Source organism: Pelecanus crispus, chromosome 1 (genome assembly GCF_030463565.1).
Source record: "Pelecanus crispus isolate bPelCri1 chromosome 1, bPelCri1.pri, whole genome shotgun sequence".
Classification (NCBI taxonomy): Eukaryota; Metazoa; Chordata; class Aves; order Pelecaniformes; family Pelecanidae; genus Pelecanus; species Pelecanus crispus.
In genome coordinates, this window is record NC_134643.1 from 156,313,500 (window position 1) to 156,340,337 (window position 26,838).

A 26,838-nucleotide genomic window follows, 5' to 3' on the forward strand; every position below is an offset into this window, starting at 1 on the left:
GTGATTAGTGTGGACCATTTTCTAACCACCGTCTAGAGGCAAAACTAGCTGAAATCCTACTGTGCCAAAGCCACAACTGCTTTCTTTTGATGCTTTTTGCATTGCCTTTCTTCCACTGACTGGATGGATGGTTGGGGAAATGCAAACCAGGGCTTTCCAGGGTGTATTTCCTGCTGGCTGAGCTAACGAAGCGATACTTGTTGCGGTAACGTTTTTCATTCCTTTCAGCATCACGTTGCACTCCAACTTCTGTGTCCCAAACACCCTCTGTAAGAGCGTCCTGAGCACCCACCAACATGCCCGCAGCCTTTGCTTCAGCCAAACGAACACACTTGACCCGACAAGGCTGTAGAAACCTTGCCAGGTGAATGTAGACCTGAACTCCAAAACAAGAACCCTTCATTACAGCTCTCACTCTGTTGGACTTCCACCCTGCTGGCTGCCCAGCTATGCAGTGCACAACCTGCCTCCAGCATCCAGGAGATGCCTGCAGCGTTACGAGCGCCTGCGCTGCCTGGCTGAGGGCTTACCCCATCCTCTACTTCCTGAGCACCAAGATGCTTCAAGAGGTTTGAGCTGAGCTCAGGGATAAGACATCCAGGATTCTCCCCAAAGTGCCTGAATGAGGAAAAATAATACACTATACTTCTGATAAGCGCCACTCACCCGTCTAAGCAGCGGTTTCAGAGAAGTAGCTGAAAAATCAGGGAACTAGCCAAACTGCACAAATTTTGTTTCTGCATCTTTCTTTCTGATCAGCCTGTGAGTTTTTAATGCACAAACCAAACTGGAGAATGAGCACCTTCCCGTTTGTTATTTGGCTCTGAGATATCAAATAAAACCACAACAGTGCAATACTGTCAAAGCCACGCTTGCAACTAAAACCAAGTTGACTGAATGGCACATAGCTACTGCTCAAGTCTTTACGATATTATTTCTTTATATAAACCTACTGTTGGCTAAAAAAATGTAGCAACAAAAAGGCAGCTGAAAATATTGTTTGCGCAAACTTGAAACAAGCAGCAAGTCCTGATGATCAAACAGCATATGCAAAGAACCAAGTGATTTTTAGCACAAGAGCAGTAAAATATTGAGGCGATTCATTCATACCAAAGTTAAACCACGGTTTCAGTGAGGTCTGCCCATTTTACAGTTTGCGAGGACAACCATCACATCCACAGACTGCACGTGAGAAAGCGAGAGGGATGTAGCAGGCAAAGGACATGCCACCCCCTCGGGATGCACAGGCCCATGCCAATACATAAACCTAGCACTGACCACTTCTCCTCCTGCCTGGTTACCGCCACGTTCTCTTAAATCCCTTCCAGTGATGTTTTTTCAGGGCTGAGAGACATTTCGTCTAGTTTTCCCATTTCTCATTACCCACAGGCCACCACTTCCCTACACTTTCTAGCCAGCATCCTCAGTACGTTTTGGTCATGCACAGGATTTCCCCTATATCATGGGCAGGGAAGATGGCAGGCAGAAGAGAGCCATGCACATGCAGAGTGTGGCTGGAGACCAGCTGAATTACATCCTGAACACAGACTCCTCCCTTTTCTGTACTTGTCCTTTGCATTCCTCCCTTGCTACCTCCCCTTGGAGATAACATCAGTTTCCTTGGCTGACCACAGCCTCCTTACCACCCTCCCTTTCCTGGGGTTTCCTCATCAGCAGGTCCTACAGCGGCAACGTGGTGGCCCCGGCCCCTTCTGCTGGAAGTGGGAAGAAGGGAACACCTGGCCCTTTGGCCCTGAAGCTTGCTCTGAGCCAGGGCCATTGCTCCTGCACAGCGAGGAGGAAGATGAGGAACACCAGCTCCCTGCTGTAGGGTACATAAGCGCCAGCTTATATATTTTTTTATATATATTTATATAAATACATACATAATAAACCCCCTTTCCTGGGGACATGGGCTAGGCTCTGGCAGTAACTTTGCTTTTGGCCTCCTAAGGTTGAATTAGGGATCTCTAGTAATAAAGACAAATACCATTGCACCTTGGTAGCACTTGCATGTTTGTTTTCCCTAAAAATTTTTTTTTTTTTTTTTTTTTAACAAAAGTGTCCCAGTAGAGAAGCTGCAGATTAAACTCACTTTCTACCTGGTCCCAGAGGTGCCTCTGCAAACAGCATCCGTTTTTACTGCTCTCAACTACCAGCCTATGCTCCCAGATAGACACTGGCTCTGTTTCAAGGTCTTCCTCTCAAAACATTTTAGCACTTCTGTTCGTATTGCTCCAGGATGTCCATGCACACATCACTGACCAGACTCCCCATGTAACTACCAGCTTTAATCACGGAAGGGATTGCTTTGGCTACACAGAGTCAGAGCAAGATCTTCCAAATCTGTAATGGCAGTAGCTGCTTTCACCTGAATCTGTAAAAACCCAGATTCAGTCAAGGAAGAGGTAAAAACAAAGTAAAAACTTCTTCCCCAAAGTAAAATTAATTAGTTTTTAAGAACACCTGTTTATCTCCATCAACACCCTGCACATGCTTAATTCAGCCTTTTCATCTGACCACCTCTGTCAGTCACCCCCATGAACCCTCTATTTACCACTGAAGAATCTTTCTCCTTCACTTGGCCATTCACATCCCAGGGTTTATACATCTAAGAATGAATGACAGAAACGTAATTAAAAGGTTTTTTTATTAAAAATCAACATATCTATACATCTGTACATTCCACATACTGCTGTATATGTTCACCAACATAACCATTAAGTCAGGAAGCATTAACAGTACAGATTTCCATCTGAACAAATTTACTGCAGGGGAACTTCAGTTTTGTAATCAATCAGACATTACAGAATGTCATTAACTTCTTTTCCCTTTAAAAGTAGCAGCACATTTAATTATCAGTGTTCACAAGGCATAAGCCCCAAAGTGTTGTACAGCAAGAGGAAAATTAATTAGTAAATACAGACAATAGGAGCAGAGCTCACAAAGAAAAGGTATTAGCTGCTGCCTATTACAAACAGCAGGATGTTAGTAAAACACTTAGAGCTATGCTGAATAGAGACTGCAGCAAATCGGGAAGAGTAACAAAAGTTACTTCTTGATACAACTGTATAAAATAAAATATTTTTTAATGTCATTCAGGATAGGAGCCCTGCAAAGAACAGACGTTGTTATAAAGATTCAGCAGAGTCAGGATAATGCTTGTGTGTTCAAACATGTAATAAAGGTCTCGGAAAACATACGCATACTCCACCCCTACCACCACCTTTCTACAGTTGACATTATTAGGGTTTCACGTGGTTGGTGTGACATTTTATTGAACAAAGACAGATGTGCTCAGGAGTCCACCCAGAACTCAAGATTTACACCCCTGACAGTTAAGTGCTAGAAGAGTGACATTAATCAGCTAACAAAGGCTGGAAAGTTTTTGGAGACTGGGGGGGCAAAGAGAGATGTTCTCACTGTAACCCAGACTCCCGTGCACACCCGAAACACCACAGAATGGGCTGCCCAAAGAAGTCTGTTCGTAGGTACCTGTGGTGTGCTCTGTGTAACAAAACCCAGTTGTTTATTTTCTCCAAACTTTGAGATCAGTATTCTTGTAATATTATCAATGTGATAAGTTATCCCTTTAAAGCGTAGAAGTGAAGAGCTAATTGAATTCTCTCATAAATGTACAGCTGTTAATTGTATTTTGAGCAGAGCACCAGATTCTGAGCAATTTTTTCTCATAAGTGTTTTTCCTCTCTTTTTGACTTAGAGAGGAAAAACTGCATATGATGACATATACACATCATAGGCAATTTTTATGTGAGGAAGCATGGAGATACGGAAGAGTAGAAAAGGGTTTAACAAGTGCTTTTTGTATGTATCAGCAACTGTAATGGAGGATGGCTTAAAAAAAAGGGTCAGAGCTGCAATACTTCTGTAATTAGAAGATACATGTTAAGCAAACTTGCCTCAGTATCTGCAAAAAAATTTGTGTGAGGGACTGATCGCATTTATTATGTCCTGAATCAGAGACACACTGTCACATTAAAAAAAAAAAATCTGCACTACTGTTTTGGTCTTCACACATACAAAGTCAGAGGAGACTCACTGAGGAAAAAAACCAGTGAGATAAATTACAAACAAATAATTTAGCAAGAGCTAAATTAAGAAGAAATACTCTGACAGAATCTCCTCTCTCCAAGGGCAGGTCTAAGCCACCACATTCCCTACCTGGAGAGAAAAAGATTGCATCAAGCTTAAACTCCCAGAACCCATTTAATATCCAAACTAGAAGGATGGTCAAATAAATATTCCTCTTTCCTGCCTCTCCTCCTTCATGTATCCAGTCAGCAATTAATAACCAGATTACCATTCACGCCCTCCTTGCTGCTCCACCGATACCAGAAGAATTTACCACAGTAGCAATGCTGTCCCAGGAACTGCAGGTACACAAACCAAGAATGAGCAAACTGACGGCACCAAAATAAAAGGAGAAATGAACTCAGGTCCTCCAATGTGAGGTTCTCTTACCCAAGGGGTGCTGTAGTTGTCCTACCTAAGGGAATTTGAATGCAGACCTTTCTTAAGTTTCCTGGTGATAAAGTACAGAATACCACACACCACTCTGACGTAGGCTGTCATCTCCTCTGGTTGAGCATTACCCCAGTTGCTCAAGCTCTGTACGCGCACTGGAAGAGCATCCTCCACCTGCCACTTCCCTGCTGAGCTCTTGCTCTACCTCAGCCTCACGTGTTTTTGTTTTTCCTTTTTGTTACCGTGGGACTTCCATATTAATTCATCCAAGTGAGTTCTAGTGTTAAGTTTAACAAAAAAAACAGGTAACAATGTATGAATCACATGTCAGTATTTTTCCAGTCCATGTTTCTGGGGGGGGCTAAAAGAATTAGATCCCCCAACTTTAATATTTATCACCCTTTTGGTCATCTATGACTGCAAATACGCTACCTTGCATTACTCCGATTTATGTATTTGTTCTGTATGTACAATTATTGTTACTGCTGCATTTTAGCCAAAGTACAAATCTGAAAAAAAATTGAATATTAATAAAGAATTGTTTAATCTTTTACAGCCATACCTTTTCATGCAATAACAATTAAGAACTTTCTTGTGGTCTGGAATGATATGATCTCTATTCCATTGCAACACTAGTTGACAAGACTAAGTTCATCACTACCTAGTGGTGAGAATGATTCTTAATCATGGAGAGTGCCACTTGTTTTAGTATGTCCATATTAGATAGGAACAAAGCATACTGAGGATGCCTGCAGCAAAAGAAAGCATTTCTTATGAACTGCTACTGTACGCAAAAGGCTTATCAGATCTCTGTAAAACCACTTCCTCTCTATCAGCAAGTACTTTGAGGACAGGGAACTACAAATTTGTCTACATCACCATTGCCAGTTGTATACATAATGTTTGAAAACCATAAATAGAAGATACAGAAGAATCTGCTCATAGCAGTGCAACACAGGAGAATCACTCGTGCCAGAATTAAGTCAGAAATGCCCACATTTGTCTTTTTTGAAGGTGCTTTTCACTAAACATGGCTTACATGTCTCAGTAGAAAGGGCTACAGAATTCCTTGCTTGGATTTTGGATTTTATTTATTTTTTTAAAACCCAACACAACAGCTCAGGACAAACTCAGGAAAGAAAAAGATCTAAAGGTCTTTTGCTTTGAAGACAAAGAAACAGGTATTTTTTTCCCCTGGATGTGGTCTGGTTGCGCCTTCCTGAAGGCACCCCTATGCTTACAAGGCTGTTTTAATAAGCTAACCTTTCCGTAACAGGAGAACTCTGCCGAGACTGCATCTAGAAGATACCATGCAGATATCCCATTTTGCTGGAAGTCTCCACTCTGATTTGGAACACCGAAACAGTGAGCAGCTGTACTAACTCAATTGCATGCTGGTCAGTAAGCTTGTTATTTATTAGAGCTTTACAGAATTAAAAGAAATGCTTTGACTTTGAAATACTTAACTTTTATTTAAAGTCATCATTGTTTAACATCTCTTGTGGGAAGCTGCTTCTTTTAAACTGACTGCTTTAAAATGGTTAAATAGCAATGTGAATACTTATCAGGACAGTTAAGTAAAGGGTTTTTGTTGTTGTTTGAAAAACCTTAGTTTACAGAATGTTTGGTAGACTATAACAAATCTAGTACCCCTGTAGTGCGCCTTTGTAGATTTCTTCCCAATTATACCCTCTTTCCATGATTTTGATTGCACAAAGTCATCCACAAGTACTAAAACCTGTTCTTGTGGAGTTCCAACCTGCCTAAGTTATGTTACAGCAAACATCTAGCACATAGCCTGTACACTTATGTATCAGCTACATCTTTATCCTCCAAAGAAACTCTAGAATAACATAAGATCAATTTATTCAACTGGATGTACAGTATATTTGCATATTAATAAATAAATCAATATTAAAGTTAAGGTCTCTTCCCCCATATAAAAGTGACTACAGTCTGACCAGACAATCTGACTTCGCTTTTTTTCTTCCAAGCACAGCTGTGTGACTGAGGCTATCAGTTTCCACTCCATTTATTACAGTAACTGTAGGAGTAGAAACCTAATGAACCAGTGCTTACATTTAAATTCTATATAGCAGAGGAGGGGGAGGGGGGAAGTACTAAAAAGTGCATCAAAAGCCAACAATTTGTAGAGCAAAAATCAAGTTCATAATGTGATCCTGGGGAAGAGAATCCAGCCCAAAAGAGGACATGCTGCAGCAAATGTTATAACCAACGCACATTTTTGTCTTGATAGTAAGCTGCATGGTGCCAGTCTTGTCATGTAATGTTCCAAGAATTCCAACTCCAATAGATGCCATCTCCACCTCTACAAATTTATCAACATCACATTCAGTGCAAAGTGACATTTCTTAAAATAACTGTTTGCCTTGTCTCCATAACATTCATCCTTACTGTGAAGAAAAGGCTCATTTTCTTTCACTATTTATTACTATATACAGAAGAGCCTATATTTGCACCTCTCCATTTCTGGTAGTGAATTTCCTTTTCTATCTACATTCATTAGAAATCAAAAAGATAAGTGGCGATATTTCGTATTTACTGGAAGTCTTCCCATTAACCCAAAGACTGGCTGTTCATCTTGATTTATACCTAAAGTAGCTGCACTTTGTTCTTTTTTCCAGCCCACTTTCAATGGGGTATAAGTCATGGGAACCTGTGGGACCGGAACATATTTCAAGTCTGATTGCTGGAGTTGGAAGACTGATGAGTCATGTTTGAATTCAGATGTCTGTTTGCAGCACAGTGTGTGTGGACGATACCCCCATTTGGGTATCTTACAAATACAGGCTCGCAGAAAGGATTTTGGCACACCTGACAGACCTTTTTGTCTGAAAGACGAATTGGGGTTCCTTTTTGTTTGACCTAAGGAGAGGAGAAAAAAAATCCAAACATGAATCTAGCAAGAAAGGAAGGGAAATTACAAGGCATGTAATTTCAACTGTACCAAATGGACAAACCTGGTCAATGACAGAGGCAGTAGGAAAAGACAACTTGAACTATTTAACTTGAATGCAGTTTTCACATTCATACTCATTCATTTTCATGCTTCCTCTTAAGTACTGCTTTTTTTTTTCTTCTTCTTTTTAGTCTTCTTTGTTTAATAAAGAAAAGCACTTACAGATTTAATGCAACTGAAAAACCAATGCAACTTCCTAAACAAAGTCACAGGACAACTCCACAGCAAACTGAGCACCGATGCAGTTTTGAGACAGATTCTGGTGGTTATACCATCGTTAGAACTAAACAGATTCAAGAATCTGCTGGGAGCTTTAAGCAACACAGCTCCAGCTAGGGATAGGAGAAAGCTTCACAAGTGAATTTACCACTAAAAAAAAGCTACTAACAAGCTTCAATTAATACTAAGTGCTGGGTAAACTCTTTTGCAAATTCTGACAGGTCTCAATCCTAGTGAAAAAAATGCTAACTCACATTTGTCAAAGTTTCTCCAAGAACTTTGTTAATCTGTAAATCCGAGGTTCACTTTCATTCAGCCCAGAAGTTCACCAAAGTTGTTCCTATTTCAAGGCCCCCACCTTCCCTTTTGTTTTACAGAGAAAGCATAAAATTAAGTTTCGATCTAGTAGTTATGGCAAAATACCAATAAATGCAGCAAGTAAAATTGCCAGGGACATGAAGACATCTTTGTCCTGATTCTTCAAACTTCTTCTGAATATTATATATCAAAGGACTTAACTGTCAAGCTTCAGAGTGCCTCTATTTACAAAAAAAAAACCACAAAAAACAAACCAGCCCCAAAAAAACCAACAAAACAGCCAGCCACAAACACCTACCTTCTCATGTTTGTAGATTAAGTTTTCAGCTTTTGCTAACCCAAGTGCAATCTGATTCATTCTTTTTGTATGAATACTTTGCCTCACTGCTCCAGCCAGGAACGGGGAGAGGAGCTGCACTGACCAGCTGTCAGGCACCAGCTGCAAAACTAGAGCTGCATCAAATTCAGCAGCGTGGTTATTCAGGAGATCCACAGCAGCCATGACTAGTGCACAGTCCGAAGTGCCTGGATTTAGATACACTGACAGCAGCATATGGAAAAGCCTCCGTCTGTACTGCATGTCTCTGCTCTTAGAGTTCCATATACAGTATTCTTCAGCAGCATGGAAGTCCTTTAACTCGTGGACAAGGATATGCAAAGCCTTCTCATGTTCTTCTAGTTTTCCATATAAAATTGCACTTTCCATATGAAGGTCTGTGCCCTGGATTTTGTCTGTTAAATGAGAAACAAGGCAATAGCTGCTCAGTGGAGAAGATGACTACTCCTTCTCCCAGAGTCAATGCAAACAAGCCCACAGAACTGAACTCTCACTATTTTTGCAGGGGTGCTGGCAGCTATAAAGAGGACAGATGTTTCTAAGTACAAGAATGCCTAGACGTATGGAAACACATCTCTAACAAAAGAGCACCACAAAATACAGAAAAAAGAAATTACTAAATAACAGGTGACAAAACCAGTGTCACTGACACCTTCTAAATTCTAGCATGTCAGTCTTGCACATTTCTGCACACACTGCTACCATATATATGATAAACTGTAAGATGAAGCCACAATATTTTTAACCTCTGCTTCTCCCAGTATTATAGAAAACTACAGAATAGTTTAAAGTCCATAAAAGACAATAAAGGTCAAATAGTATTTCCCTTTAAGAAAAGGACACTACAAACCCTTAATCCAGTCTGACAGTGTCAGCAACAGGCAAGGGGGAATGGCAAGTTCATCTGGCATTTCACGATAAAGTAGAAAATCCTCTACGTATTGTAAAGGTGATAAACATTTGGCATAGGCCTCTGTAAAAGGTATGGAAATACAGTGTTTTTCTCACCAAAATATTCTGGTTATCAAGGAGGAACACACCTCCTTTTTTGCATTGATCTCACCTTCATGTAAGATAAGAATTGTCATGTAAGAAATCTTATGTTTTGGAGTACATGGATTTCAAGAGAATAATCCATCTTGTAACTCTTGCCTTCAAAAATTTGGTTAAAAATTAAAAGATGAAAAAGAGCAAGAATTTCAATGACTGTGTTATACTTGTATATTATCGGTCATATAATGTTTTGCTGACTGGAAAGACAAGGGGACATTGAACATTGGTAAATTATTTTAGTTGCTACTCAGCTATTTTTATTTCCGCTTCCACCGGATTTTTCCACTGAATTTCAGAAAAACATTTCACATCTTTCAGTACAATAACAAGTCATTTCCCTTCCATCCACCAGAACAGTGGATGAAACATTAAAAATTAGCCATTATAAGCATTGGCCAAGGAGAAAATTTAGCTCAACTGCTGCCTGCTTTACACCAACAGTAAGACGTATGTTGCACTTGTCACTCAAAAAGATGCTCATATTTTTGTTTAGCATGAACCCCAGCTTTTGGGGTGAGAGTGGGTTATGGACATCAAACAAGTCCTTGGTAATCAGATTCCTCAAAGTTTCACTTCAGTTCACTGAGAAACAGACAGCTTAACAAATAAACTTGTAAGTCTTCCATTTGCAAAAGACTGTCACAAGTTACATGCTCATTAAAAAGAAACTGACTATAAATTAAGATGATAATTGTATGAAGATTTTTTTTTTTTAGCTAGTTATGGTATTGTGTCTTTGGTGCAGTGGCAAACATACCATTGTACTTCATGGGCTATGGGAGATCAAAGCCAACACTAACGGATATGCTTTCTAAATTAGCTTGTCTGTTAGAAATACAGATGGTAAGCCTATCAACCAAACACACCTAGAAACCTCAGCTCTTAGTTTTCTATCCTTATGAGGACTTTATTCTGTTTCCTGCTGGAACTGACATATAGCACTTATAATGGACAACATGCATCTTACCCAAAATAAAGTGAATTCTATAAAGATCGGATTTCTGAAGAAGACTGCGTAGTTTAAACAGCAGTTCAGTTGTTTCTGTACAATTATCTGTGGTCACAGATTTTAGCTGAAGTATTGCCTCCAAGTACAAGACAGCTAGATGAGTATGGTACTTTTCTTTCTACAGATGAAAAGAACAACAATAGCTCAGTTTACAAAGACAACCCCCTCTCCCCACCAGTAACAGTGATGAGTATTCACATAATTACATAGAAATGTGTTCTAATGAATTTAATTTGAATTAATCAGAAAGTCTTTTGTTCATGCAGATAGACAGCTTATTCAGACCAGCTTCACAAAATACACTCTACCCATAGTATGGGATTCTCTATTTCATTAATACAGGTATTTCCAAAATGTAGATATGAAACCTCTTATTCCTGAACCCCTCTTCACTTTAAATAAACAAGCTCTATAAATAACTTTTGTGCAAAAATTATTTCCTTTCAAAAGTTCACCTAATGAAAGTCAATGCAGTAAAGCAGATCTCTCTCCTTTGAGTACAAATATGATCTCCACTGTGTCTTCTTTTGTTTCCCTTGTAAAATGAGTAACTTAAATCTAATTCATTCTTCCTCATATTCAGGTATGTTCTTTAACCTTTTCTATTTCTGCAATAAAATTTGAGAAAGCCACCAGAGGTAGACAAGCACTCTGCAGGCACATTGCTTTTTGTGTTATCCACTACCCAATATTCATCACAACAAGCTAATGATTTGACTGTTTGAAACATTCGCACTAAAGCATTCACAATAATCTAGCACTTTTTAAGACCAAATCAATTTATAACCCAGCCTTTACTAGCAGGTAGAGTAGATTTAATTATAAGTTATTTTTGTTACAAATATTCTACAAGGCACTATGTTTAACTCAAAAGGTTTGTTTGAAAATATTCATTACATCAGAAACTAGTACATTCATCTGTCATGGTGTCACACCTTGATATATTTGCAATAGCAGAGGGAAAACATTGGTCTAGCATGTGTATTTGAAGAATGTAAATTAGTGAACTGGTCATCAGTCCTGATGAGTTGTTTCATTGTTCACTTCCTTGCTTTATTTGCATGTTAAACTAACTTCTGTGCTTAAAATGTCTCTTATCCAAGTACCATAACGTTTGGCTGCTTCTGTATTGTGCTTAAAAACCCAAAGGTAGAATATATTGTCACTTATGACTTGTGAACACATCTTTCGGACATTCAACATCTAGAGCAGTTTGGAAATCTACAGTGAGAGGTGCACAGTTTAATTCTATCATTGATTGCTCAAATCTCTCCAGAAGGACAGAATAAAACATACTTACTTGTAAAACACTGAATTAGCAATTATTAGTATATTGCTGCCACAGTGCAATAGGATTAGCAGTTGCTCAACCATTTTTCTATGATCTTACTAGATGGAGGTTTGAGCCTCAGCAGTGAAACAGAAAAGTATGCAATAACCAGATGTAAGAAAAAAAAAAAAACCCAAACCAAAAAACCCACAAACCTCTGAGGGGAGGTAAACAACTGTCTTGCCATCACAAGACTGTAAAAGTTAAAAATAATGCGAATAGCCACTCCTCATCATCTACTTTAATCTTAAAACCACTCCTTCCCTACTCTGAGTACATCTGGAAGCCTTCGAATTATACTTATTTCTTCTAGATTTTGGCTTTCAGAGTTGTTCATCATAGTCTGCATTCTGAATCCTATGCCTATTTTCAGTATTCTTGTAGGACTCACCTCTATTTTTCTTTCCAATACTAGATGTTCCAGATATTTAACACGTGCTTTAGGATATTTGTTAAGGCAACTGATGATATCATCTGGATTAATGTTGTTTTTCTCCTGTTCTTCCAAGGGCCTTTTAGTGAAAATCTGTACGCCAACCTAGAAAGAGTTAATTGCATTTAGGAACTCAGTGGCAACCATTTTATTACCTTTTTACTTTAAATACTTATTTAATAGCACTATCAGATTAGTTAGTACATTATTCAGGAAGATAACACAAAACCCTGCTCAACACCACCAAGATTACACTACTCAGTGCTTATCGTGATCTCACTCACTCGTATCTCCATTACATCAATTCGTAGTCTATACATTCTCCAGCCTATAAACCTGGTGCTGGGCACAACCTCCAACAGCCACAAAAAGTATTGAACAGGTCTGCATAACAGCAGAACAAGAGACTTGAGCCTTTGCAGCAAGAAAGCGTAGAGTTAGAGACCAGAATGTTTACAGCTTTATCAAATGTGATGATATACACAGAGCAAGAGACTTCTGTAATGACCAAAACAAAAGTTTAGAAATCTGTCATCACATGTAATAACTGAGCTTTAAATTAATACAAATAGGCAGCGACAAGTTCCAACAGCACAGACCGACTGATGCAGCATCAAGCATCCCATTTAACAGCACACCACACTAATGGATGTTACAAATGTTTGGGTTTTTTTTTTTTTTTTTTTTAAATTTTGGTGGATTAAGTTAATTCGCATAGCAATAACATTTTGTCTTGAGTGAAGCTTATTTATTCCACACCCTAGTGTACACAGATATCACCCATCCCTGGCATCCTTTGAAAAAAGAAACAGCAGCCACAGTTAACCTGTTAGGTGTGTGGGTTGGTTTTTTTTCCCCTAAAGATCTGAAAATTATCTTCCTTAATACGAAGAAAAACAGAGTCATGCTGTATCTTTCACTGTGCAGGATGACCTGAACTTTGTTTTCAGAAGAAAAAGAGGCAATTATGACTAGCACTTGTTAACAGAGGGACTTAGAAGAATTGAGAAACATGGAAGTTTTAGTCTGTTGATCACTATTTAACTGCCATTAAATATTCTGCAAAAATAGTCCAATTAGCTATCAAGATGGAACAATGTTAATGAACACCAAAACACCACTGCAGGGAAATACTTTCTACTTATGATATTCTGTGAAAAGTACACCAATCACAAACCTCTTCATTTTTCTGTAAAACCCATTCAGAGTATTTCCACACTAGATCTTGGTCTGAGCAGAATGTAAGGAAGTCTACTATATATTCATAGAGATCTGAACGTGTAGAATCTTGAATGTCTCCATCAACTATTTTGACCCATAACTGCAACAAAAAACACACACAGATTAAAGTGCTTAAAATACATACTAACTCTTCCAACTCAAAACTTTATGTGAGTTACTACAACACTTACTATTAGCTATTGGTACTTGTGGAATTAGAAAGAGCTCCTAGGAACACCAGTTGCAAAGGACCTCACTGGTCACTAAATTTATGCCTCCTCTCCATCACAGACTTTTCTTGCACCTGCCATATTCAACTAGTTCAGGCCCCATATCATGTGGGTTCTCATTCTAAGAGTGATTGGCTGAATCCTTCAGGAGGAGGTACACTAATCACAAAGAAAGCTTTTGATAAAAGTCCTTTTCTTCAATGCATGGTATACTTTTCATGTATCATTTGCTTTTAATCTTGCACACACAGAACACAATTTAGAAGAAAACCTGATTTTTTGCTCTTCTTCCATTTTGACTGAAGAACTTTAAGTACCATGTGAGATTATTTTTATATACATTATAATTGGAATTAAAAGGTGCCACATCTCGCAGAACAGTTTAGCAATAAACTTTGTTCCTTGAAACAAAAAAAATATCTTGCACATGACAAAGGTATGTACTGTTTTTCTCGTCCTTACTGTTTTTTTGCTCAGGAAATTACTATTTAGATAGCTGACTTGAATGCATTTGACAGTATTACTGTGATTAATGTACTCAAAAAGCCACACAGTAAGGCAAACTACTTAAGGCATTGGATATGGTCTGAGACATACATGCTACTTATTGATCAAGAACAGATTAATTTTTCTAGATGAAGTTTTGCAGACAGGAATAACAAAATTATTTAGTCTGCAGTCTACAGACCACTGCTAGTCTTAGTGTCATGAAAAGGGGTGTCCCCCAAAGGCATTACTAACCCAGCTGAAACCCACAGATCTTGCAGAATGTGTTCACTGTCCATCGTCAGATAAGGAAATAAACCCTCAGTTGCTCTCAGTGTCTGCCATGAGATTACAATATGGCTTTGCTGTGTGGATACAGACTAATCAGCAGAGGATATGTTCCTGAAGTCCCTTGAACACCTTTTTAAGTGATCTCGATTATTTTAGTGCCTCTGTCCATCTTTTAAGTGTACAAACATATGTTCTGGTATGCACAGTTTTGCTTAAAAAATAGCATAAAAGCATCTAAATAGCTGTCATCTTCAGTAAGCTCTTCAGGTTTTTCACATCTAGCATATTAATTTATTCAAGGAAGTCTCAGCATAAATTTCTTGTATATACACATCACTACTTTTCAAACAGATAAATTAGCACCTCAGATTTTTACCTCAGAGGTAAACTGGTATTTTGGAATGGTTTACAGATGACACTAAAAGCTTTGTTCTAACCTGAAGTGCTGCAGCATCCTGGCCATTGTAGTGATACAGGAGACCAAGGGCAAAATACCTGCATAGAAAGAGAAAATAGTATTAAAATCCCTAGATCTTCCCTACCAATTTCATTATGGATTGATTAGCACAGAAAATAACAAACAATTGCTTAAAGTGGCATGTACACAGCCATGTCTACACTCGAACAAGTGCCTGTAGGCTCTTTTTCAAAAATCAAAGGCGAGAAGTTCTGTTGTAGAAATGTGTCTGTCTCTCCTGTCTCTAAGGCAGTTTCTAGTTACTAGCTCCAACTTAAAGTATGTGTCAAATCGGAGATGATTCCCATGCTGTTCTTTGAATTTTATATACAGACTTAACACACAGCTCCAAATAATAAATGTTCCTTCAGTAGTTAATCAGGTGTTATCAAATCAAATTTTTGATGCTTTTACTTAAAACTCTGTTTTACTATCAGAAACAATTTTTTCTTCACTGCAGCATGAAATAAAGTCAGGCAAGGAAGAGCTTTGTACAGTGCCATTACAGAGGGTTTTTTGTGTACTCTGATAAAAATACAGCTAAAGTTCTGTAACAGCCGTTCTACCAGTCACATTTGCAAAAGTTTGCCATGCAAACCAGACTTACCAAGAGGATTTAACAAAACACCTGAAATAAATGAAACTGCCCTAAATCTAACCACAATTAAAGATGACTCCTCACCACTGTAGTTGCTACTATGGCAGCACACAGTTTATAAAGATTAAAGGAAGCAAATCCAAGACTGAGACGCTACCTATGACTACAGTTTGTATTTTATACATTTACAATCTAGTGTTTCCTGCTTAATGACAGTGAATTCTCTACCTGCTGGCATTTCCCATTTGAAGTCATTTGCAGTCATCTTAAGCTACCTCCTTTTGGTGAATCAGTGGGAGCACAGAAAGTATGTAATTCAAAAGTAAGACTTCTTTCCCTGAATAAGCAACTACAATTTTAAAGCCACTAGCTGGTTAATAGCTTCTACTTAGGGTAGTGCATGCTTTAAGGCATCTTTTCATTCTGTCTGAGTACCCCTACTGCATCCATTCAACTCACATTGTCACAAGGGCAAACAAATTTTCTTTCCCCCCTCCAAATTTGTACCAATCCTTTATTTTTGTGTTGGACACAGAAACTTTCAGGGAGAACTCTCTATTCACCAGCATAAGACAGAATGCATTTCCTTCACCTCAGACTGCCAATTAATAGCTTTTCACCAACATTTTTAAATGCTGACAAGTCAGACCAAGTTGTCTTTTGGTCCCAAAAGCAGAGAAACTACAAGGATTTGAACATGCTGCTCTAGAAGCCAACAGCTTTAAGACAATTTTCCCTCTGGTTTCAAAGGTGCAACACTCAAAAATCCACTTACTTTTTGTGTTTTTCCAGCCAGGCAGCACTATCTGTTAAAAGGCAGAAGTTCTCCGAAACTAGCAGATCCAACAGGCTTTCATGATTTGCCTCTGCATACAGCTTGAGTAAAGCTGTGTCAATATCTTCCTTGTAGCCGTTTGCAACCTCAGTGCTGCGGACTTCATTCAAGTAACTCATGAGGAATCGTTTGCATTTTGTCATCTTCTCCTGGTCCCCTTGGGTCAGCTGGTTTAGGTCCGCATACTCATGCAGAGGGGGATGAGACCGTATAAATGAAGAGGAAGTAGGCAACAGGAAGGGGTAGAGAGAGATCAGCTCCCGGACGTCAAGCTGGCCGCTTCTGCAATTACAGTGTCAAACTAGATGAAGCAAAAAGAAAGAAAAAGTATACATAGGCACAAAAAAATTACATACTGGGAATGTGTGCGCACATATGCTTAGAGTCAGGATACTAACAGGTTGTCAGTTTCTGAAAGTTATTGCCTTCTATGCTGGAGAAAATATATTGAGAACAAATTTGGAATTTTTTTTGCTATTTCTATCCAAACTTGTTTATCATTATTTTTCCTCCTCCAGACATTGAAAGCTCGGAGAATTCGGAGACTGGCCAGCCTTTTGCTTTTGACATCTCACAGCTGTTCTGTGGCATATATAAAAATCAGCTGAATAGCCTTAGTGCAGTTCCTAGGACTGTCCTAGACTTCATCCATTCATTATGGGAGCTAGTCTTCTGATGGAGGTGCAAAAAAAAAAAAAAAAAAAAAAAAGGGGAGAGAGTGAACCCTTTCAGGCAAGCCACAAAGACTGTGCAAGTGTAATTCTGTAGAAACAGCAACTTCCTGTAGAAAACTAAAGCTTTCGGAACAAGCATTTGGATGATGAAAACGTTTTCCCTAACCCTTAAATGCACCAGATTTGTCCTTTAGCTCACTTCTTAAGGGGGTTCTGAAAACAAACCGTAGATACTGATTATGCATCTGTCTAACCAGTAAGTAGCAGTCTATTGTAAAGTCAGAGGTCTTGGGTGTACATCTGTGTTAGATACTATGGAGTGGCTTTCCCACTCTGCATGTGAAGGGCATCTATACTTCATCCAGGAGCAAGCTGTAACTAGATATGCTACACAAAACATTTTGCTTTCAGCCTAGACTGAAGAAATTTCTCAAGCATTTGAAGAATGCATGTTGTGACAGAAGAATAAAATAAGAAGTTTTTTTTCACACGTGGCAAACAAATCCCCAATTTTCACAGCTAGAATGACTCCTCCTCCCAGGCCTTGCTTTAGAAGAACAGCAAGAAATCAGGATTTGTATTTTATTTCACTGTCAAATTTGTCACTCAGAATTCATCTTTAAAGATGAGCATTCCTGAAATGCAGGAAATACTGTTGCTGAAAAAAATCATAATGAACTAACAGTTGTCTAAAAGAAGCCCTGGTTAGTTACTATTTTGTTGCAAATAAAACTTTCAAAAAATAGTTCTTATCTGTCTGGTGATCAGCAATTTCAAAAATATTTTCCCTTCAAAACCTTGATTGGAAAGAATTCCAAAAAGAAACAAGTGATAACCATGGACGTAGATGAAGCAGAAGATTTCTGCAGGCAGTAAAGTGTGAAAGATCCTCACAAGGAGGCTTATACCTTCCCTCCTGTTGTAAAGTAACTAAAGCAGTGGGTAGTGCCCCGAGTTGCTCACTTCTTGCCAGAGACAGTTCCAAAACCATCCAGAAAATATGAATTAGTAGGAATCATCACCATGGCAACACCTATTTGGAATTTTTTAAAGAAGTAAATGCTGTCCTTTGACTACAAAAATCTAGACCAGAGGAATGAAATTCTCAGAGACAGCAGCAACAGCAAATTTAAAAGCAGCAAGTATCCTGGTTCCAGAACCTAGTGACTGCAAAGCATGGGAACAGCAACATGAACAATAGAGGACCACAGCAGCGAAAAATCTGAACATGGGAAGCCTTGCTGTGAGAGGAGGTTTAAATAGCAAGTTTTTCTGATTCGTACACAGAGCTCCTACTGCCTAAAAACACCTCTACACTAGAAAGGCCAGCCTATGACCAGGAGTAAAGTGTTCATGTCTACTTTGCAGATTTGCAGTTGAAACTTCCTTTCAGTCCCTCTTTTCAGACTTGATATTTGGTTTTGAAATTCTTAGATCTACATTGTGATGGAACTCACAAGTAGATGAGGACTTCTTTTTAAGAGGCAGAATAACCAAGCAGCAGCAAGTTCTGTCAGCGGCATGACCTGATGGTTCAAAGAGCATTTGGGCTTTCAGTATGAACTCGTTACAGTAATCTAACTACAGCTTTGGCTAGTCCAATAACTTGTGAACAAGTTTAAGACCTGAGGACCAACAGATAAAATATATTACATGAGATGTATTACACTAGAAAATTAACCCTATTTAAAGAAAGAAGAGTTTCCCCCCACCCAAGGTTCTTCACTGAGTTGTTTTACAAGAAAAGCTAACCTGTAACTTGAACATCAACAGGCTACTCAAAATCAGTGCAGAAGCAAGGAGTCTTGATAAATCCACAGAAATTCAAGTACAAACATTGATTCCCTTGCTGGCTATGCTGTCAAGTATTTGGAGATGGCCTAAGCTTGAGATGGAGACTATGACCATGGAGACAGATGAAGAAGTTAAAAATGCTATACTTAACATGCCATTTTTAATAAGTTGTAAAACGTTTTCCAACTTCTACAGTAGCTTCTGCATCCTTTCATCTTACCATCCAACTTTTCCTCGATGAGGAAGTAGTCAGCTACTTCATGGCTTCTGGCCTTAATGACCATCTGTTTCCAAAAGGAGAATCAAAACCAGCTTCCAACTCAGGCTAGCCCAAACCTTGGGCTGTGAATCACCAGTGGTGTTCTCAGCAGGTCTGACTCAAGCTCACGTTGTACAGTTTTGCTCTCCCCACAGCAATGGTAATCAGCAATCAAGCAGCCTCCTTAAAAGCACAGTATCATCCAGAATAAAATTCTTCAGAAAAATACCAAATACTAAACAATGACCCCACCTGCATGAATGGTTAACATTAATCTGAAGGCTTAAGGCTCCTGGGATCTGTGGAGGTCTGTAGCTCCAAAGCTACAAAGGACCTCATCTCTCTTAACAACCCCATTTGAATCTTCAGCTTCTAGCATCTCAGGTTTAGCAAAATATAGCTAGCAACTTATCACAAAGTAGAAAACAGGCTCTTAAGACAAGTCAAGCTGCCAATGTTAAGAGGCAACTTCCCTTCAGGTAATTCTGCATTAGATCTTTCTGGGCTTCATATACACAAACAATGCAACAGGCAGAATCTACAAGTTTTCAGGAAGTGTAGGTCTAAATTCAGACCCTTAAATTTACAGATATCAGAGGTATCAAAGAAGCCTGCATGATTTAGCTGTTTTGCCTAGATTCCACTGGCTGTAACAGAAGCTTATATTCTTGAATCACATTTAAGATGCAAGTCTGACACTGAGTCCTACTTCTTATGTCTCCAGGTATAAGTACCAGCAATTTTTTAACCTTTCCAGTGTAGGAAAGACTTTAGCTGTAAGTCTCTCTATAGCCTTTCTCAGGTGAGACAACACTGCGAAAAGAGTTAACATTTTGATTTCTTAAAGAGAGCACCAAAGTTTAGAAAAGTTCCAGTATCTGGCATGTCAGATTGTAAGCAACATCTAACCAGGGAAAGGACATAACCAAACACACTGGAGAGAAATGGTTTCACTGTGACAGCTACCAATGTCTCAGCAAGACATCTAGAATTCAGCAGACGGCCTGCGAAACATCGCTGTTCTGTCTAACTGCGTGCAAGTCTCCAATGATAGCAATATGAAATAGCAAAAATGTAATACATAAATCACAACTACGTAACACAATCACAATTCTGTTATTGCTTGTAACAGAATTTGTCAGACCAAAGAAGCCCCACTGTGACCACTCACTCAATTTAAGGTTAACGGATTCAGCTGCAGAAAGGTATCCTCCCTTTGTTGAACTATTTGAGTTTCAATAAAGCTGCTGCTTCCTTCTTTTTTGCCAACCTTCTTCAGTATTCAGAACTATCAGCATAACCAAAAGGAACTTAGCAGGAAAGTATTCCTCTTAAAAGTTTCACTATTTAAGAACTATGAAGTTAAGCATAAGATATAATTGTATCTTGACAAGATTATCGAAGAAGGATTATTGATGCAAGAAAATGAGAGCTTTAGTCCAATATAATCATATCCCCTGCTAGCCTGTAATTGGCAGACATTTACTGAGACAATCTCACTTCCTATTTGGCCAGAAGTAGGCCCATGTCACACCAAGTTCTTGGAGGTGCTGCTGCTGCTCTATTTCACTGCTAAATCCATCTTTTCTCAGATAGGTATGAAGTTTCCCTTTGGCATTTTAAGACTGAAGTTATTTCTGACTAACATTAGCTTGAAACACCTGCAGAGCAACACATGGGGATGGAGGAAGTGTTTGCATAGACTACCATTATCTTTCCCATTTTTCCTCAAAGCATCAGTAAGTCTAAAAGGAACAAGATTGTTCGAGTGTACATGGGGGCACAACCAGACATTACTCGAACGGGGTGTGTTCGCCATGGCTGAAAATCAGGGAACCTGGATTCCATAAGAAGTTTTTCAGAGTCACCAAAATACTCTGAAATGAGTATGTGCTCTTAGGTATGGCTGGCCAGAAGAAAAGCACAGATAACTTATCTTTGTTTTCTGCCCCCAGCAGACTTTGGCAATTCATGAACAGTTGTTCTGCTGTGGAGTTGCAGCTTTTAGAGGAAAGGAACACCCTGGGATGCCGACTTGGCTCCAAAATTCATGCCTGGACAGCATGTTTTCTTGTGAAGTGTCTTTCTTTTTCTAGGGTAGCTCCCACAATCCTGTTCATTAAAGCTCATTTGTCACATGGACTGCTACTTGGATGGAGGCTGCATAACTGATCTCAGCTCCTTCCACAAGGTGCTGGAGCTCCCCGCAGAACACATTTCCCCCTTTTCACTGCTTTTAAAAGATCCTCAGACCACTACCAGCAAGGCAGGGCCCCCAGATTAGACCTCACAGGGAATTATTGCCAGGCAGGGTAGAATAAAGTGATAGAAAAAACACTGAAGTGTCAGCCATAGTCAAGACAGCTGCAAAGCTATACAAGTCTGGCCACATAACCACACCTAGATAATGAAGACACTTAATAGCCAGTACAACCTCAACAAGCTATTTTACCAAAGCTGGCCACACTGAAAAGAAATGGCAAAAAAAAAAAAAAAAAGTCCATTGGAAAGCCACCTGGAATGGCTTTGTGGGAATGTTGTAAAGGATCCCTAACTATGTACAGCTTATACTTCTACTTCAGATACAAAACACAGCAGTGATTCAGTCTAGTGTTTGGAAGATTACAGGGAGGAGGAAGATTGCAAGTTGCTCACTAATGCCAAAAATTACAAGGCGATACAGAAAATGGTTGTGGCCAAACTAAATTGCCACTAAATGCTGTTCAGGCCTTTCCTGTCGTTCCCTAATCTCTTCACTCAGTGTACGTGTCCCATTCAAGCCCAGCGTCTCCCATTATTTTGGTGAGTAGGAGGCAAAATGGTAAAGTCCCTCTTCAGGTAGTAACACTCCCCAAAGCTTTACTTTCCTCGATACATTTCCATAAACCCACGGACAACTTTTTTCCTATATTGTATACACTTACAATATATAGGAAATTGTCTAACCTTAATCCTGTTCCACAGACTCTAAATTGATTTAAAGTGAATTTCAGCAGATAACAAGGAGAGTTATTTTATGTGGTCAGCATGGATTACACTAAGTCTGGACAGCACCCCAACACAGAATGAAGCATGGCTAGCAGAAATGAAATTATCAGGTAAAATAAAGAAAACAAGCAGCATTTTTTGAATGAAAGTAGAATACCAAGGTCAATTTGTAAACAAGTGACTGCTGAAACAGCTAAATCGGGAAGGTTAGTACAGACTTCAAGAACAAATAATCTGTCTTCTGGAAAAGGCCTAGCATAACAAGCGTTAAATTCAGTATCAGCATCCTCAAAAAAATTAGTGCAACTGTGTCAATAATATTTAAATTGTAACCAATATGTAAATAATATTTTTTTGTTAAAAGTTTCTTTCTTTCCTTAAAAAAAAAAAAAAAAAAAAAAAAGAAAACAGAACCACCAGGCAATGTTCATCTTCTAAATCACAGCACAGGCTCAATAATAAAGCCTTGACCTTCACAGGCATAAAGTAAAAAACATCTCCACACATTCAAACACTCAGATTATAGGATTACAGCCTTAATGGTACTGTATGTTAGCGCACCAAAAAATCAGTCGCATTATAAAGTTGTTTCAATGTTACTGTTTTTACCCCCCCCAAAACAATTTGTCACAGTGAACTCACATCTGCATCAAAAAACATTCAAGCAACTAAGTTTTTAAAACCAACACCACTAACTCCTTATTTAAAGAAGATAAATCAATAAATTTCTTGTCACACAATTACCTGAAGAGTTCTTTTGCTTCAAGGAACTGAAGCTGTGCAAACTGTATAAAACCTGCTTGCTGCAGGATTCGTTTGTACATTACCTATGAAAGAGAAGGGGGGAAAAAAAGGTTTATTATATTTGTAAGGAGTTATTTACATAGTGCTAGTCACTACTGCAATAACTACCTGCCAAAAACACTGAACACACTATCTTCAACCAAACTGTCAAGTTACATGGAAAATAAAGCCTTGCTCCTCTACATTTTAAATTGTATGTACCTGAATATACTGAATCTGCTGCCCAGACTCAAGTTTTTTTAGACAACACTGTTCACAAGTACTTACTAAAAGCAAAGTCAACAAATAGCAAGTTTAAGTGTTCTTATTCAAATAATGACTTATCTGACATCAGCCTGACTTGCCTCAAGTTTTTGCTTGTGGTATTTGCAAACATAAAAGCCAATGGTCATCTTTGAAGTTCCCCATGATTCAGCAGGCACAAAAAAAAGATTTAAACTCAAGGGTGGTCCCACTTGACCACACACAGCCAACTTTCTGTCTCACCTCACTTCTGCAGCAACCTTGCTGGTGATTTTTGGTCTCACAGAATCATAGAATCGTTTAGGTTAGAAAAGACCTTTAAGATCATCCAGTCCAACCATTAACCTACACTACCAAGTCCACACTAAACCAGTCAAGGGTAGACTAGACTAAACCATGTCCCGAAGTGCCACATCTACCCATTTTTTGAACACAAACACTCATCCCCAGCTGATGACCATATTTCTGACTTTCTGCCAGGGTTTTTTTTGTTTGTTTTTCAATAAAAATACTTCCAAAAGCAGTTCAACTTATCCAACATGCAGTACATTACACAATGTACATTAAAATATGGTTAAAAAGAGGAGCACAAGTAAACCATACGAAAAGCTATGTCTTACGAAGTTTGGCTGTTAAGGTCATGCCTAGACAGAAAAAAGTTTACAAGAAGTTCACTAGAAAAAGAACACAAACTACTTTAAATGCTAGGTATTTATTTAATCTGAATGGTCAGGTAGTTACCACGAGATTAAATTAAACCCTTGGGCCCAGAACATTTCCAACAACAAAAGAGAATTACTAAAAGCAAGGAACCTAAACTGTGCTCTGCAAAGTATCCACCATTTGCAGTAACACTGGTGTTTTGTAAATATACCTAGCTACATCCACATGCCCTCAGCTTTTCTCTTCAACCTTCTCATGAATATACAGCTTTCTGTGTACAGAACAGCATACATGAACATTGTTATAACAGACTCCCATTTTCAATGAAAAAACCCAGAGAAGCTGCAATACATTAGCAACATATTCCAGGCAGGAATTGCTAAAGAGCATCAGGCCTCAAGTAGGGTAGACTGATATTCTAATTGATGATTTTTCACCTTGATTAAAGATCGTGGATTTACCAAGAGAAAAGCTTGGCTTAAGTCCATTTAGTCGGTGCATGCTTTAGTAACAGATTATCTTAAGGAAATACTTGATCATTAGCAAGCCATTAAAACCTATTGATTTGCAAGGCTGGTGGACTTTTCTTGCTTCCCTAGTGTGGGGGAGAGAAGGGGAAACAGAGGGAAATGCTATCTGGCACACCTTTTCAGACAAATGTAACAAAATAAACAAACAATACTTCGTAACGTCTTTATATTAATTAATGTTAGTATGCTTTAGGTCCAAGTGTACTAATTCAAAATGCAGTTAACTAAAGCTAAAAGGGGATTTAATTACAGTAATAAAGTAAAACTACCTCAGGTGATTAATTCACAAAATATCCAAAACATTTTGGATTTACGACTCTGTTATTACATCAATAAATGGTAATCTGTGAACTGAATACCTGTCTGGTCACATTCTTAAGGATGCTGGTAAAGGATTTCAATCTGCAACTATCTGCATCCTGTGGCACCAAAATCTGGCCTCACACTTTCCAGGGAGGGTTGAAATACAAATGTTTCTCACCCTGCTAACTAGTGTCAAAAGTTGGGTTTTCTTTTTTTAAGGATGTTTTCAATCTTTGCAATGGAGTGACCACTAATATTTACATATTTAGTGAATTAGGATATTGGAATTAAGTTTGAATTGATCTAAGACACTGAAAATATTGCTTTAATTGTACAGCTTAGTTTGTACAGCAACCTTTCCAACCAGAAGTTGAAAAGAGCTTGTTGATAGTGTAAATATAGGCCCAAGGACTCAGTTTTAAATTTGAACTGATTAAGTGGTATTCACTTTCATTTAAATGTTGACATACCTTCACTTGCCCCTTAAAGCCATGCAACAAAAAAAAGCTGTACAATGTCTACAGACAGATGCTTTCCCAACTTTTTAAACATGCAGTGATGAGATAGGGAGCATCCAGGTTGACTTTTAGCCGACAAGATAAACACTAGACATTAATGTGTCCTGTGGTAAAGATTATGGAAGCAACGGGCCAGACTGTCTGTGGAAAATTCAATATTCTCACTTTCCCATAGGTTTTTAAAAACAGACTAGACCTATATGTCAACCACACAGTTAACTTTTGTTTATGGTAGAAAAAAAAAAAAATCGTGAGTTCTCCAGACCCATTAGCCAGAATACCACAATAGGCTTCTTTTAAAAAGGTACTGTTAGACCCAGTCAAAATTCAACACACTGTTTATTCCCCTATCATTTTTGAAGAACCACCATAGGACTTGAAGCGCTTTAGGCAAATTCTATATTGTTGACTGAATTCACATTAAAAAACTAGCTACAAAAACATGAAATAAGATTTGTATTAATTCATATCTGAAAAAGTGCTAGAAAACAGAAAGATGACTGCTGAGGCTGTGATAGCTATAGTGAAGCCTTCATTCTCTCAACTGCTAGAAAAATCCTTTCTAAAATGGTCAGAATTACCAACTAGATTGCCAAAAGGATTTTTTTCTAGAAAGTCATTTTGGCTTTTGGTCAGGTTTGGGTGCAGTTAATGTCTTTTGAAACTAAGGAAAAAAAAAAAAAAAGAAAAAGAGAGAGATACCTATGCAAGATGTGTGTCAATCTAACCAAGGTCTTCACTACCATCAACCATGATTTCTGCAAACTTCAGCTGTCCTGAAAAATTAATAAGTAGTATTCAGTCATTTCATGGTAGCATGGTAGAAAGGCCTTTGTATTCTTCTACCAAAAATGATATCCAGCAAAGCCATCTCCTTGCAACACTTTTGCTTAGCGTTTTTACCTAGCAGTAATTCTCGATGCTCAAAGACAAAGGAATTTTCATCTAATATGGCAGAGATAAATCTGCAGTCTGCAGGGACCACAGGTTAAATAACAGGTTAGAGCTACTAATGCACGACCTGCTTCTTTCCAATAACTACATATTGGCTGTACAAATAATTCTTAGTACAGTACTTTACTGTTTCAATCCCACTATCATTCTGCATTACCAGCACGTGTATATATGTATTTATGCTGATATAATACTGCTGATATAAAGAGAGCAAGCATGCACCTGTGTACGCATGCAATGACAATGCAGTATTGAACCTCAGGAAAAAAACCCACGTCATCAAGAACTGTCCTACAATGCCATGACTGAGTTCAAGTCGCATGTAAGATGGTGACAGCCATTGCAAACTGCAGAAATTAAAGCAGCAGGTGGAAAAGGGGGCACTATACTACATGTACCAGACAATTACTATCACTCTTCTGTATGGATAAATTATACTGGCTGGATCAAGCGCCTTAATGCCAAACCTATGCACTCCTTCCCACTGCTTGTACAAAATGGCAAAATAAGGCCTTGAAAGTGTCAGCTACTCAGGAATCAGTAAAGCTTGCAAAATAGATATCCAAGGAAATCTATTGCAAGATACCTATTAACTATCTAATACCTATTATCTGAAGATATCTCTTAGACAGGAGTTAGAAAGGAGTGACTATGTGATCAGTTAAAGTATGCCAAAGAAATGTTGCAAAAGACATATGTAAGGCATGTAATTTGGTTATCCATCTCCATCATAATCCATTATAAATCCATTATATATCTCCATCACAGTTATATTATGCCAGACTGCAGTAAAAGAAAGCCTGATGTGCTTGTAACAAACCTGTAA

At 38.5% G+C, this 26,838-nt stretch overlaps 1 protein-coding gene across 2 annotated transcripts in view; it reads right to left on the bottom strand.

Annotated features, from left to right (window-relative positions):
- Positions 1-5,616: 5,616 nt before the first annotated feature.
- The window catches only part of TGFBRAP1 (transforming growth factor beta receptor associated protein 1), a 34,660-nt gene continuing 13,438 nt past the window's right edge, over positions 5,617-26,838 (bottom strand). Inside the window, exons 5-12 of one of the 2 annotated variants that reach the window (XM_009477870.2) lie at positions 22,742-22,824; positions 16,223-16,564; positions 14,830-14,887; positions 13,342-13,485; positions 12,123-12,269; positions 10,360-10,519; positions 8,301-8,734; positions 5,617-7,371 (exon numbers count right to left, since the gene is read on the bottom strand). In XM_009477870.2, coding sequence (XP_009476145.2) covers positions 7,183-7,371; positions 8,301-8,734; positions 10,360-10,519; positions 12,123-12,269; positions 13,342-13,485; positions 14,830-14,887; positions 16,223-16,564; positions 22,742-22,824 — 1,557 coding nt within the window. In that variant the 3' untranslated portion in view covers positions 5,617-7,182. Of the gene's footprint in view, positions 7,372-7,470; positions 8,048-8,300; positions 8,735-10,359; positions 10,520-12,122; positions 12,270-13,341; positions 13,486-14,829; positions 14,888-16,222; positions 16,565-22,741; positions 22,825-26,838 lie in introns of those variants that run through there. The other variant, XM_075710989.1, reaches the window with a different exon arrangement.